The 12,782-nt window shown below is 37.9% G+C and overlaps 1 protein-coding gene across 1 annotated transcript; it reads right to left on the bottom strand.

Moving 5' to 3' along the window:
- Nucleotides 1–1,894: 1,894 nt before the first annotated feature.
- Nucleotides 1,895–8,100, bottom strand: LOC135776881 (immunoglobulin superfamily member 11). Its single transcript, XM_065287797.2, has 6 exons — nt 6,229–8,100; nt 3,747–3,901; nt 3,362–3,560; nt 2,990–3,145; nt 2,449–2,571; nt 1,895–2,300 (listed from the first exon to the last, which is right to left on the bottom strand). Exons 1-6 carry the CDS (start codon nt 6,290–6,292, stop codon nt 2,104–2,106), a joined length of 894 nt encoding a protein of 297 aa, XP_065143869.1. The 5' UTR covers nt 6,293–8,100; the 3' UTR covers nt 1,895–2,103.
- Between the last annotated feature and the right edge of the window lie 4,682 nt (nt 8,101–12,782).

Below are 12,782 nucleotides of genomic sequence, written 5' to 3'. Positions count from 1 at the left end.
ACCTTTGCTTCAAGCCCGGTATTCAGAAAAAAAATGGTTTGTTGGCAGATTTTGCTATGTCTGTTTTTTAGCAAAGCTCTCTAACTGCACGAAAGCTGAATTGGATGAATAACTGCGCAAAACGATGAATCCCATTCAAACTTGTGTCCATAATGTGTGATTCCGTTCCTTCCTTTATACTTTAACTTTTATGTGCACTGTTTCCAGTTGCATATTTATTGATTTTGCAACTGTTTACTAAGATTAAACCAAAGTAGATGTTTTTTTTAAAGCTCCTGTTCTTTCTGTGTTTTTGAAGCTTTGATTGTGTTTGCAGTTATTATTTTTGTTATTATAGCAACATTACACACTAACTAGGCTTTAAAAATTGGGATCGAAAAGAACGTGACCTTTAAGAAGTGGAGGTTTTTGCCAAAATTGCTTTAAAGGGATCGTTCGGCCAAAAATGATATTAAACCCATGATTTACTCACCCCCAAGCTGTCCGAGTTGCATATGTCCATCGTTTTTCAGACAAACACATTTTCGGATATTTTAGAAAATGTTTTGGATCTTTCAGTTGATTCAATGTAATGTTACGGGGTCCACCCATAGTCCACGACCTTCAAGTCCAAAAAAAGTGCGTCCATCCTTCACAAATTAAATCCAAACGGCTCCAGGATGATAAACAAAGGTCTTCTGAGGGTAATCCACGCGGTGTTTGTAGAAATATCCATATTTAAAACTTAAATACGTAAATAAATACCTTCCGGTAGCGCTGCCATCTTAGTCGCGCCCGCATTCAGGATGAGAGCTTACGCAGCCTACGGAGGCAACTCTGCTGCTCCCTCCGAATTTGTCATACGTCACTAAGAAAAGTGCGTACACTACGCTAATACTCTCTCCTGAATACAGAGGAGTCTAAGATAGAGGCGCTACCGGAAGGCAGTTATTTTCATTAATCAAGTTTTAAATATGGATATTTCTACAACAACACCGCGTGGATTACCCTCAGAAGACCTTTGTTTATCATCCTGGAGCCGTTAGGATTTAATTTGTGAAGGATGGACGCACTTTTTTTGGACTTGAAGGTCGTGGACCCCGTAACATTACATTTAATCAACTGAAAGATCTAAAACATTTTCTAAAATATCCGAAAATGTGTTTGTCTGAAAAACGATGGACATATGTAACTTGGACAGCTTGGGGGTTTTTGGAAGAACTATCCCTTTAATGCACTTAGCAGGTTTTGCAGCAAAATAGTAAAATTTGTTAAATACCATTGAAATGAATTGACATTTGTGAAAATAAGGCATTTCAGTAAATTACGAAAACATTTTAATTAACAGCCTGATAAAAATGCTCATTTAGAAGAAAACATGTCAATGTGCTCTTAGAGAGTTTTACATCTGAGCTCCTCTATTATTATTTTATTACAATCGAGTTAATGATAGTGATGCATTGGTTTGCATGCAATTTTGCAGTATGGGAGTTCAAAATTATCTCTGAGTTTTAATTACATATTATGATAAAACTGGTGCCCCAAATGCTTCATACAGTAGCATAAAATGAACATTAGTTACCAGTCCTGACAAAGCACATGCATACAATTTGGATTTGGACCTCTGGTGGACAGTGACTTTGATGGTCTGTCAGCTGACCAAAATAACTGCACTCTTAGAAAAAAGGTACAAAAGTTGTCACTGGGGCATTACTTTTAAAAAAGTACATGTGTGTACCTAAAAGGTACGTATTAGGATCTTTTAAAAAGGTATAGTTTCGGTGAAAACTGTTCTTTTCCTTTTCTGAGAGTGTACATTAGTAACTTGAAAATTAATTGCAAACTGTCACTTGGAATATTGATAGAAATAGAAATAATGTCATTACACATTTTGTGCAATACAAAGTGCTTTTTGTATTCATAACAAATGATACAAACAATATGTTGGGTCCAAAACCACTATTAATATACTGTTCATTCATATGTGCATAGGCAGATTTTTCAAAGGCTGACTTCCACAATTTATTCTAATTCAAATTAGACACGCAACTAACCCAAAACGATTGATCAGTAAATGTAATACCTTCACAATTTTTCACAGCTGGTCATTTCATGCCCTCATTCTTATACAAAAGATCGTTTAATAAGAGAAGGTGTGTACTTTATCTCATTATAACACTCATCTTCATTGCTGTTCCTCCATTTGCTTTCCTGTGCCGAACGGTGGAGCCACAACGCCAGCACCATCAGGGCCAGCAGGAGCAGAGCCATAGTCAAACTCAACATCACCCCCTGCAGGATCCCTGGAGAATTATCTGCTGCTACAGGGTCAGAAAAGCATTTTAATTAACTGAAGCTTACACACACACACACACACACACACACACAATCTAAACTCTTATTATTTAGAAAGGATTTCAATGCTCTTTATTACATAATATTTATGATATTATCACAGCAGAGACTTACGACTGTACACAGACAGGTTAACGTAACAGTGCTGGGTTCCCAGTGGGTTGGACACAGAGCAGCGGTACAGACCTGAGGTCTGCGCAGACACATTGGCAATCTGCACAGAGCCTATCATGCCCCCTGTGTGTGTGACACATATGAGTAGGGTCTGGAATTAATACATAGTAATTTTTAGCATTCAAAAGCAAATATTTACATTTGGCAGACACCTTATCCAAAGACACTGTTAAAGGAATGCTTTGCTGAGCAAATAACACTGTCCATGATTCTGCCATAGGCCATGGTAAAATGTGAACCAGTCTACCTTAAGTCATTTTTGTTTTGTGACTTACTGTTTTCTATACATAAATATAACCTTGATATATTGACTGAGTAAGATCATGTCAAGGATTGAAATCAAACTTTGATGCTCGTAATGTCATATTTAGATTGAGGCTTGATTTACAAATGTTCATTTTTCAGACTGTATACAGGGGTGAAATATCTGCAGGCCTGAAGTGCACTGGTCAGTATAAATGCTTTGATTAGTGTAGCGTACCATCCGTGTTTACTGGCAGGGTGATCTGATCCGGTTCCAGCTTCTCCCAGATCATCTGTGGAGTAGGGAAGCCATCCACCACCGCACAGGAAAGTCTGACATTGCCAGCGGCATCAGTGTCCCATTCCCACAGACACACAGGTAAAGATGGAGGCGCTATGAACACAAATACTGTTTAAGAATGCTACCACTGTAAGATTTAAACAACATCTTAAATGCTTGGTATATCATAAAGGTGTGGTTAACCTGATAAAATCACCTAAAACCTGTTTTAGTTAAAAACTTGTGTTAGCTGGAAACCATCACGGCTGTAATATTCAATACAGTCCAACAGAAGGATGTAGTAGGATATTTAACAGTGATGCACGATACCCAACACTGTGAGGCTGAGTTCCCCAATGCCATGGTCTCCTGTCTCGGGTGGATTGTTGACCACACAGCGATAGACGCCAGCATCAGAGATCCGCGTCTCATTAAGGATGATGTCAGCGTTCCACGGCATGCCCACAAACCCCACCCTGCCAATGAACGAGGGGCTCTCAATTACCTGCCCATGAGCATAGACAATCACCTGCACAGAAACATGCATACTTTTGTTTGATTGTGTCAAATGAGAGAAATATAGAAAATGTGCAGAGCAGTGGGCCTCCAGGAACAGAGTTGAGAACCACTGCTTTAGACAAACAAGGGGTGAAAAGACCAAGAAAGCACATTAGGGTGGGCTCCTCCTTGGGACTCATAAGTCTGGTACCTGTACCTGTATAGGGGATTCATGATGAGAGATGGGAGTTAGAGTCCAGATGATGCTGAGGCGAAATAAAGGCATCAAACTGAAGAAAGAACAGGTCAGTGTGGCAGAATCTCCCCGCACCACTTCCACCGCAGATTCCCTTACTGTCACCCGAACGGCACCTGGAGGAGATACGAGGACATCAACGCTTCAGGCCATAATATATGCATGTTTTTGAGGTTATGCTGTAGTTTCATGTATTTAAAACAAACACTTGTTTATTTGTGGTTCTGTTGGGTTGCCCTTCACCCCCGTCTTTTCATCTCGATGGCTACAGTATTCTCATTAGTGAAATGATGAATTGCACACCCACTGCCCGTCCGCCCTCACGCCTGGCTGAGTGTGTTGGAAAGCATAGTGATTATAAAGCTGTAATTACAGCTGACAGCCTCGGCGAGAACAAACACACACTAACATAAAGAACAAAGGCGTACATTTCCTCCAAAAGATCTGACCTACATTACAAATATTTCAACCATTGTGACCTCTTGAATAAAATTACATGTTGAAAAATTATAATTTGGATCGAACAATCATAACAAATGCAAATCTGGGATTTTTTTGCAGATTTTATGCATTCGCGATATGCTTTTATTCACAGTATTACAGTGTATGACAGCATAGGCCTATACACTTTTTATCAGTAGTGTTTGTTCCCTGGGTTCAAACCCATGACCTTTTGAGCTGGTAATGCAATGCTCTAGCAATGAGCTATAGCGGTTTTACCTTATATGTAATGCATTTATTTCAAGAGTGTTTTAACATAAAAAACATAGAAGTTGGTTAGGAGCCCCTAAGGGGACATGGAGCACAAATTTAAGTTAAAGTGAAACTTTTACGTGCGCACGTGAAACTATCACATGCGCAGGTGAAACTATTGAGTTTAGTTTTGCGTGCGCCCGTGAAACTGTCGGATGCTCACTTGAAACTTTCGCGTGCACACGCGCTAGTTTCACGTGCACATGCAAAAGTTTCACGTGAGCATGCGATACTAAACTTTAAAAAAAAATTCTGCACATGAAGGTTTCGCGTGGGCACATGAAACTAAACTTTAGATTTTTTTACTCCAATGTCACCTTAGGGGCTCGGTAATACGGCATATTTGGTATAGTTAATAATACAATGTTTTAAAGTAAAAGTTGGATCAAAAGTACCTCAGATTTTTATGCATTACTTAAATATTAAGGCAACCAGGTAACTTACTTTTTTACCTGAACCAACTATCAAATTAAACAAATTACTTCATGCCTAAAATCTTAAGTTTTTTCAACCTAAACTGTCTCACTTTAAGCGAAAAATTTAAGTTGAAAATGTATAAATATTTTTAGGTGTTACAAATTGAACTTTTTTTTAATTCACCTTAATTTTCACTTAAAAGGAAAAAAAAAATAAGTTGAACATTTTTTACATATAATAATTAATTATATAATTAGTTAATAAAAAACTATTACTTAGTATTTTTGTCTTTTTTTTCAGTAGAAATATCTAAAAATTCTTAAATCAAGATGTATTTTCTTGATGAGAAAAATAACCTAAGAAAATAATACTAGTTTTTAGACAAAAAATATACAATTTAAGTGAATTTGTGCTTAAAACAAGCAAAGATTATCTGCAAATGGGGTGAGAAAATTTTACTTGAATGAAGTGTTTAAGAAAAACAAAATCTTATTTCACAATTTTTTTTCTCACCCCATTGGCAGATAATTTTGCTTGTTTTAAGGACAATTTCACTTAAATTGTATATTATTTGTCTTAAAACTAGACTTATTTACTTAGGTCATTTTGCTCATCAAGAAAACGCTTCTTAATTTAAGAATTTTTAGATATTTCTACTGAAAACAAGATAAAAATACTAAGTAAGAAAGTCATTTTTTGCAGTGTTGTTTATTTAACAGGGACAATGCACTAAGCATTGTTACACAGAGTCAACTGATGCCATGTACATAGGTCATATAGCATAAAGCTAGTTCGCAGCCCTCGTCCCTGGTTAGGCTTTTACATAAAATTAAAACAACCAAATAAAAACAAGCACAATCATCACAAGAAACAAAACAACTTCAGATAAACATACATATATACAGATAACTGTGTGTGCCGCAAACAATAAAATGTGTAAAAAAATTTGTCGACTAAAATTTTTAACTTGAATCAACTCAAAATAAATAATACATTTTTTAAACTTGAATCAACAAATCTTTTTTTACATTGTGGTTAGAAACTATAAAACTATGCCATTGCCAAACGTGTTATTAGAGGATTTGTGTAAATGTAAAAACACATGAGTAAAACTCCTACTGCAATATATAGATTGAATACACTGTGTAAGCCAAGTGCATATATGTAAAATGTAAATGCCTCCCATCAGTTCAGCTTGTTTATTCCAATTATTTTTGAGATATTAATGAATTCATTTTCACAATTTAATCTTCTGAAATTTCTGAACACTCACCATACTGGAGAAAAGTGGACAGCAAGCAGAGCAGCCAGAAGAGTTTCCACCCTACACAGCCCATCACTGATGAGATCCTTCATTCAACCTACACATTCAAACCTCACTGCTCACACAAAACTGGGTTATTAAGCAACAAAAGAGGGGCAGATCTTTTTGAACACCAACCCCAATTAATCCACACAGAAATATATTTAACCAGAAAGGCATCCGTAAATGAAGTGTAAACTTGTGACAGAGGCGCTCAAAGTGTGAGCGGTCTCAACAAAAGTAACATTTACAAATTCACAAAATAATACACCACACACATCTCAACTACAATAGATTTATTACTCCTGCAATTATTTTATGTTTAATGTAAACTTCAAAATACCACACAAGAGCTTTATTGAAGAAAATATACAACACTGACTCTTGACATATAGACTGGGTTAACAATATAACCACCATTGTACTGCAATGTCATGCACACTAACAAGATTCAGAAAGGCAATAATGGTCCACAATTTCCAGAAATGGTCTTCTTAGGTCACTTGGAAGGTAGGAGGGAGGCATATGATCGGGTTACAGTTAACATTAGCTCTTATTGGATCATCTCTTTTTAATGGAAGGCATTGGGGAGGTAGAGACTTTAGTAATAGTGAATTAATCAATTAACAACAGTAGAAGAAACTAGATAGAAAAGTTCGTCGGAACAAACTTTATGTTGGCTTGAGAAAGCCTAGTCTGAGAGTAGAGTTTGACAACTTAGCATGAAGCTATCATGATTTAAGATAAAGCTAGCATGATTTAACATGAAGCGAACATGATTTAGCATGAAGCTAGCATGATTTAGCATGAAGCTAGCATGAAGCTAGCATAATTTAACATGAGGCTAGCATGATGATAGCATGATTAGCATAAAGCTAGCATGATGCTAGCATGATTAGCATGAAGCTAGTATGATGCTAGCATGATTAGCATGATGCTAGCATGATTAGCATGAAGCTAGCATGATTAGCATGATGCTAACATGATTAGCATGAAGCTAGCATGATTAGCATGAAGCTAGCATGATTAGCATGAAGCTAGCATGATGTTAACATGATTAGCATGAAGCTAGTATGATTAGCATGAAGCTAGCATGATGCTAGCATGATTAGCATGAAGCTAGCATGAAGTTAGCATGATTAGCATGAAGCTAGCATGATGCTAGCATGATTAGCATGAAGCTAGCATGAAGTTAGCATGATTAGCATGAAGCTAGCATGAAGCTAGCATGATGCTAGCATGATTAGCCTGAAGCTAGCATGATGTTAGCATGATTAGCATGATGCTAGCATGATTAGCATGAAGCTAGCATGAAGATAGCATGATTAGCATGAAGCTAGCATGATGTTAGCATGAAGCTAGCATGATGTTAGCATGATTAGCATGAAGCTAGTATGATTAGCATGAAGCTAGCATGATGTTAGCATAATTAGCATGAAGCTAGCATGATGTTAGCATGATTAGCATGAAGCTAGCATGATGTTAGCATGATTAGCATGAAGTTAGCATGATGCTAGCATGATTAGCATGAAGCTAGCATGATGTTAGCATGATTAGCATGAAGCTAGTATGATTAGCATGAAGCTAGCATGATGTTAGCATAATTAGCATGAAGCTAGCATGATTAGCAGGAAGCTAGCATGAAGCTAACATTTATTGCGTTGCTAGGGTAATAAGTTTGGTTGCTAGGGAGAAAATTGCCATCCAATAATGATCACCCTTCAAGCCACAAGTAAAACGGTCCAACCCCCGTGTCTCTACAATGTTCTGATGCGGAGATATAAGGCTTTGTTTATTCCGTTGCTAGGGTACTAAGTTTGGTTGCTAGGGAGAAAATTGGCATCCCATAATGATCACACTTCAAGCCACAAGTAAAACGGTCCAACCCCCGTGTCTCTACAATGTTCTGATGCGGAGATATAAGGCTTTGTTTATTCCGTTGCTAGGGTACTAAGTTTGGTTGCTAGGGAGAAAATTGGTATCCCATAATGATTACACTTCAAGCCACAAGTAAAACGGTCCAACCCCTGTGTCTCTACGATGTTCAGATCCAGAGATATAAGGCTTTGTTTATTATGTTGCTAGGGTCTTCATATTTTGTTGCTAGGGGCGTGGCTTAATACCTCAATAAGAATCCCAAGAGACTGATTGGATGCCTGAGTAAAATGAGCCCACCCCTATGTCTCTATGACACTCTGGTGCAAAGATATCCATCTGGGCTTTTTATAATGGTAGTCTATGGGAGATGTTGCTAGGGTACCCAAAATTGTTGCTAGGGGCGTGGCTTAATAGCTCTGGGGTGATCCTAAGAGACTGATTGGATGCTTGAGTAAAATTAGCCCACCCCCATGTCTCTAAGACACTCTAAAGTGAAGATATTCCATCTGGGACGCTTTTATTCCCTTTTATGGGCATGTTTCCTGCCCCATTATAAGTCAATGGGAAATTTTGGGGGCCCCTTACACCCCAGGGGTACAGCTTACACCCCATTGTGAGGTATGTTCTTACAGAGCCTGTCAGCCTCCTTAAATGTGGTAAGCCACAAGTTTCTACAAGTTTCTCACTCGCAGCTATGACCCGTCAAAGTTTGTCTCAATGTTAAGTCAATGGAAATTTTGGGGTGTTTCAGCGCCCCGTTTAGGAATTCGGAAGGTCCCATCAGTTAGAAAAGATATAGCAACTCGAGTCAGATCAGACCGAAGGTATGTCCAAAGTTTGATGGCTGTAGCTTGAAAGCTCTAGGACGAGTTAGAGTTAGAAATTTTAGTCTCAGAAGAAAAAGAATAATAATAACTAGATAGAAAAGTTTGAAGACAAACTTTATGTTGGCTTGACAAAGCCTAGCCTGAACGTTTAAAACAGATTGAGAGAAATTTAAAACAAGTTTAGTTTAGTATTATAACTTTCCGTAAACATGATACCAAAAGTTACCATGTTAGCATGTTTAGCAGTAAGTTAGCATGATGCTAACATGAATTAGCATGAAGCTAGCATGATGCTAACATAAATTAGCATGAAGCTAACATGATGCTAACATGAATTAGCATGAAGCTAGCATGATGCTAACATGAATTAACATGAAGCTAGCATGATGCTAACATAAATTAGCATGAAGCTAGCATGATGCTAACATGAATTAGCATTGTGCTAACATGAATTAGCATGAAGCTAGCATGATGCTAACATGAATTATCATGAAGCTAGTATGATGCTAACATGAATTAGCATGAAGCTAGCATGATGCTAACATGAATTAGCATGAAGCTAGCATGATGCTAACATGAATTAGCATGAAGCTAACATGATGCTAACATGAATTAGCATGAAACTAGCATGATGCTAACATGAATTAGCATGAAGCTAACATGATGCTAACATGAATTAGCATGAAGCTAACATGATGCTAACATGAATTAGCATTGTGCTAACATGAATTAGCATGAAGCTAGCATGATGTTAACATGAATTAGCATGAAGCTAGCATGATGCTAACATGAATAAGCATGAAGCTAGGATGATGCTAACATGAATTAGCATGAAGTTGCATGATGCTAATATGAATTAGCATGAAGCTAGCATAATGCTAACATGAATTAGCATGAAGCTAGCATAATGCTAACATGAATTAGCATGAAGCTAACATGATGCTAGCATGATTAGCAGGAAGCTAGCATGAAGCTAACATGAATTAGCATGAAGCTAGCACGACGCTAACATGAATTAGCATGAAGCTAGCACGACGTTAACATGAATTAGCATGAAGCTAGCACGATGCTAATATGAATTAGCATGAAGCTAGCACGATGCTAACATGAATTAGCATGAAGCTAGCACGATGCTAACATGAATTAGCATGAAGCTGGCACGATGCTAACATGAATTAGCATGAAGCTAGCACGATGCTAACATGAAATAGCATGAAGTTAACATGATGCTAACATGAATTAGCATGAAGCTAGCACGATGCTAACATGAATTAGCATGAAGCTAGCACGATGCTAACATGAATTAGCATGAAGCTAGCACGATGCTAACATGAATTAGCATGAAGCTAGCACGATGCTAACATGAATTAGCATGAAGCTAGCACGATGCTAACATGAATTAGCATGAAGCTAGCACGATGCTAACATGAATTAGCATGAAGCTAACATGAATTAGCATGAAGCTAGCATGATGCTAACATGATTAGCATGAAGTTAGCAAGATTTATTATGAAATTAGCATAAAGCTAGCACAAAACTAGCATGAAGCTAGTATGACTTAGCATGGAGCTAGCATAAGGCGAACATGACCAAAAGACCCAACCCCCATGTCTCTATGATGTTCGGATCCAGAGATATAAGGCTTTGTTCATTATGTTGCTAGGGTGCTCATATTTGGTTGCTAGGGGCGTGGCTTAATACCTCAATAAGAATCCTCCGAGACTGATTGGATGCCTGAGTAAAATGAGCCCACCCCCATGTCTCTATGACACTCTGGTGCAAAGATATCCATCTTGGCTTTATATAATGGTAGTCTATGGGAGATGTTGCTAGGGTACCCAAAATTGTTGCTAGGGGCGTGGCTTAATAGCTATGGGGCGATCCTGAGAGACTGATTGGATGCCTGAGTAAAATGAGCCCACCCCCATGTCTCTACGACACTCTAAAGTGAAGATATTCCATCTGGGACGCTTTTATTCCCTTATATGGGCATGTTCCCTGCCCCATTATAAGTCAATGGGGAAAATTGGGTGGTCCTTACGCCCCAGGGGTGAAACTTACCCCCCAACGTGATGTATGTTCTTACACAGTCTGACAGCCTCTTCAAATGTGGTAACCCACAAGTTTCTACAAATTTCTCGCTTGCAGCTATGACCCGTCAAAGTTTGTCGTAATGTTAAGTCAATGGAAAATTTGGGGTGTTTGAGCGCCCCGTTTAGGAATTCGGAAGGTCCCATCAGTTAGAAAAGATATAGCATAAATCTACGTACCAGTCTTAAAAGTTTTGTAAAGTTTTGTGGGTGTAGCTTGAAAGCTCTAGGAGGAGTTACAGTTAGAAAAAAGTGTGAACAGAAGAATAATAATAATAACTAGATAGAAAAGTTTGTTGACAAACTTTATGTTGGCTTGACAAAGCGTAGCCTGAACGTTTAAAACGGTTTGATAGAAGTTTAGTTTAGTAGGCAATCTGGCTGTTAGTATGTTTAAGTAGGAAGCTAGGCTGATTTAGCATGATGCTAACATGATTAGCATGAAGCTAGTATGATGCTAGCATGATTAGCACGAAGCTAGCATGATGCTAGCATGATTAGCATGAAGCTAGCATGATGCTAGCATGATTAGCATGAAGCTAGCATGATGCTAGCATGATTAGCATGACGTTAGCATGATGCTAACATGAATTAGCATGAAGCTAGCAAGATGCTAGCATGATTAGCATGAAGCTAGCATGATGTTAACATGATTAGCATGAAGCTAACATGATGCTAACATGAATTGGCATGAAGTTAGCATGAATTAGCATGAAGCTAACATGATGCTAACATGAATTAGCATTACGTTAGCATGATGCTAACATGAATTAGCATGATGCTAACATGAATTAGCATGACGTTAGCATGATGCTAACATGAATTAGCATGACGTTAGCATGATGCTAACATGAGTTAGCATGATGCTAGCATGATGCTAACATGAATTAGCATGAAGCTAACATGATGCTAACATGAATTAGCATGAAGCTAGCATGATGCTAACATGAATTAGCATGAAGCTAACATGAAGTTATCATGAATTAGCATGAGGCTAGCATGATGCTAACATGAATTAGCATGAAGCTAGCATGATGCTATCATGAATTAACATGATGCTAACATGATGCTAACATGAATTAGCATGACGTTAGCATGAAGCTAACATGAATTAGCATGAAGCTAGCATGATGCTAACATGAATTAGCATGAAGCTAGCATGATGCTAACATGAATTAGCATGACGTTAGCATGAAGCTAACATGAATTAGCATGAAGCTAGCATGATGCTAACATGAATTAGCATGAAGCTAGCATGATGCTAACATGAATTAGCATGACGTTAGCATGAAGCTAACATGAATTAGCATGAAGCTAGCATGAAGCTAACATGAATTAGCATGAAGCTAGCATGATGCTAACATGAATTAGCATGAAGCTAGCATGATGCTAACATGAATTAGCATGAAGCTAGCATGATGCTAACATGAATTAGCATGAAGCTACCATGATGCTAACATGAATTAGCATGAAGCTAGCATGATGCTAACATGAATTAGCATGAAGCTAGCATGAAGCTAACATGAATTAGCATGAAGCTAGCATGATGCTAACATGAATTAGCATGAAGCTAGCATGAAGCTAGCATGATGCTAACATGAATTAGCATGAAGCTAGCATGATGCTAACATGAATTAGCATGAAGCTAGCATGATGCTAACATGAATTAGCATGAAGCTAGCATGATGCTAACATGAATTAGCATGAAGCTAGCATGATGCTAACATGA

The sequence above is a fragment of the Paramisgurnus dabryanus genome, chromosome 18 (assembly GCF_030506205.2).
Source record: "Paramisgurnus dabryanus chromosome 18, PD_genome_1.1, whole genome shotgun sequence".
NCBI lineage: Eukaryota > Metazoa > Chordata > Actinopteri > Cypriniformes > Cobitidae > Paramisgurnus > Paramisgurnus dabryanus.
This window is presented reverse-complemented; position numbering and strand designations above follow the sequence as displayed.

What these genes read in the sequence shown, in the direction of transcription:
- LOC135776881 (XM_065287797.2), bottom strand. Translation starts at nt 6,292, where the DNA reads ATGGGCTGTGTAGGGTGGAAACTCTTCTGGCTGCTCTGCTTGCTGTCC. An exon ending in GTCCACTTTTCTCCAGTATG is followed by an intron (nt 3,902 to 6,228) that starts GTGAGTGTTCAG and finishes TATCTCCTCCAG; the next exon opens with GTGCCGTTCGGGTGACAGTA. An exon ending in ACTCAGCCTCACAGTGTTGG is followed by an intron (nt 3,146 to 3,361) that starts GTATCGTGCATC and finishes TTGTGTTCATAG; the next exon opens with CGCCTCCATCTTTACCTGTG.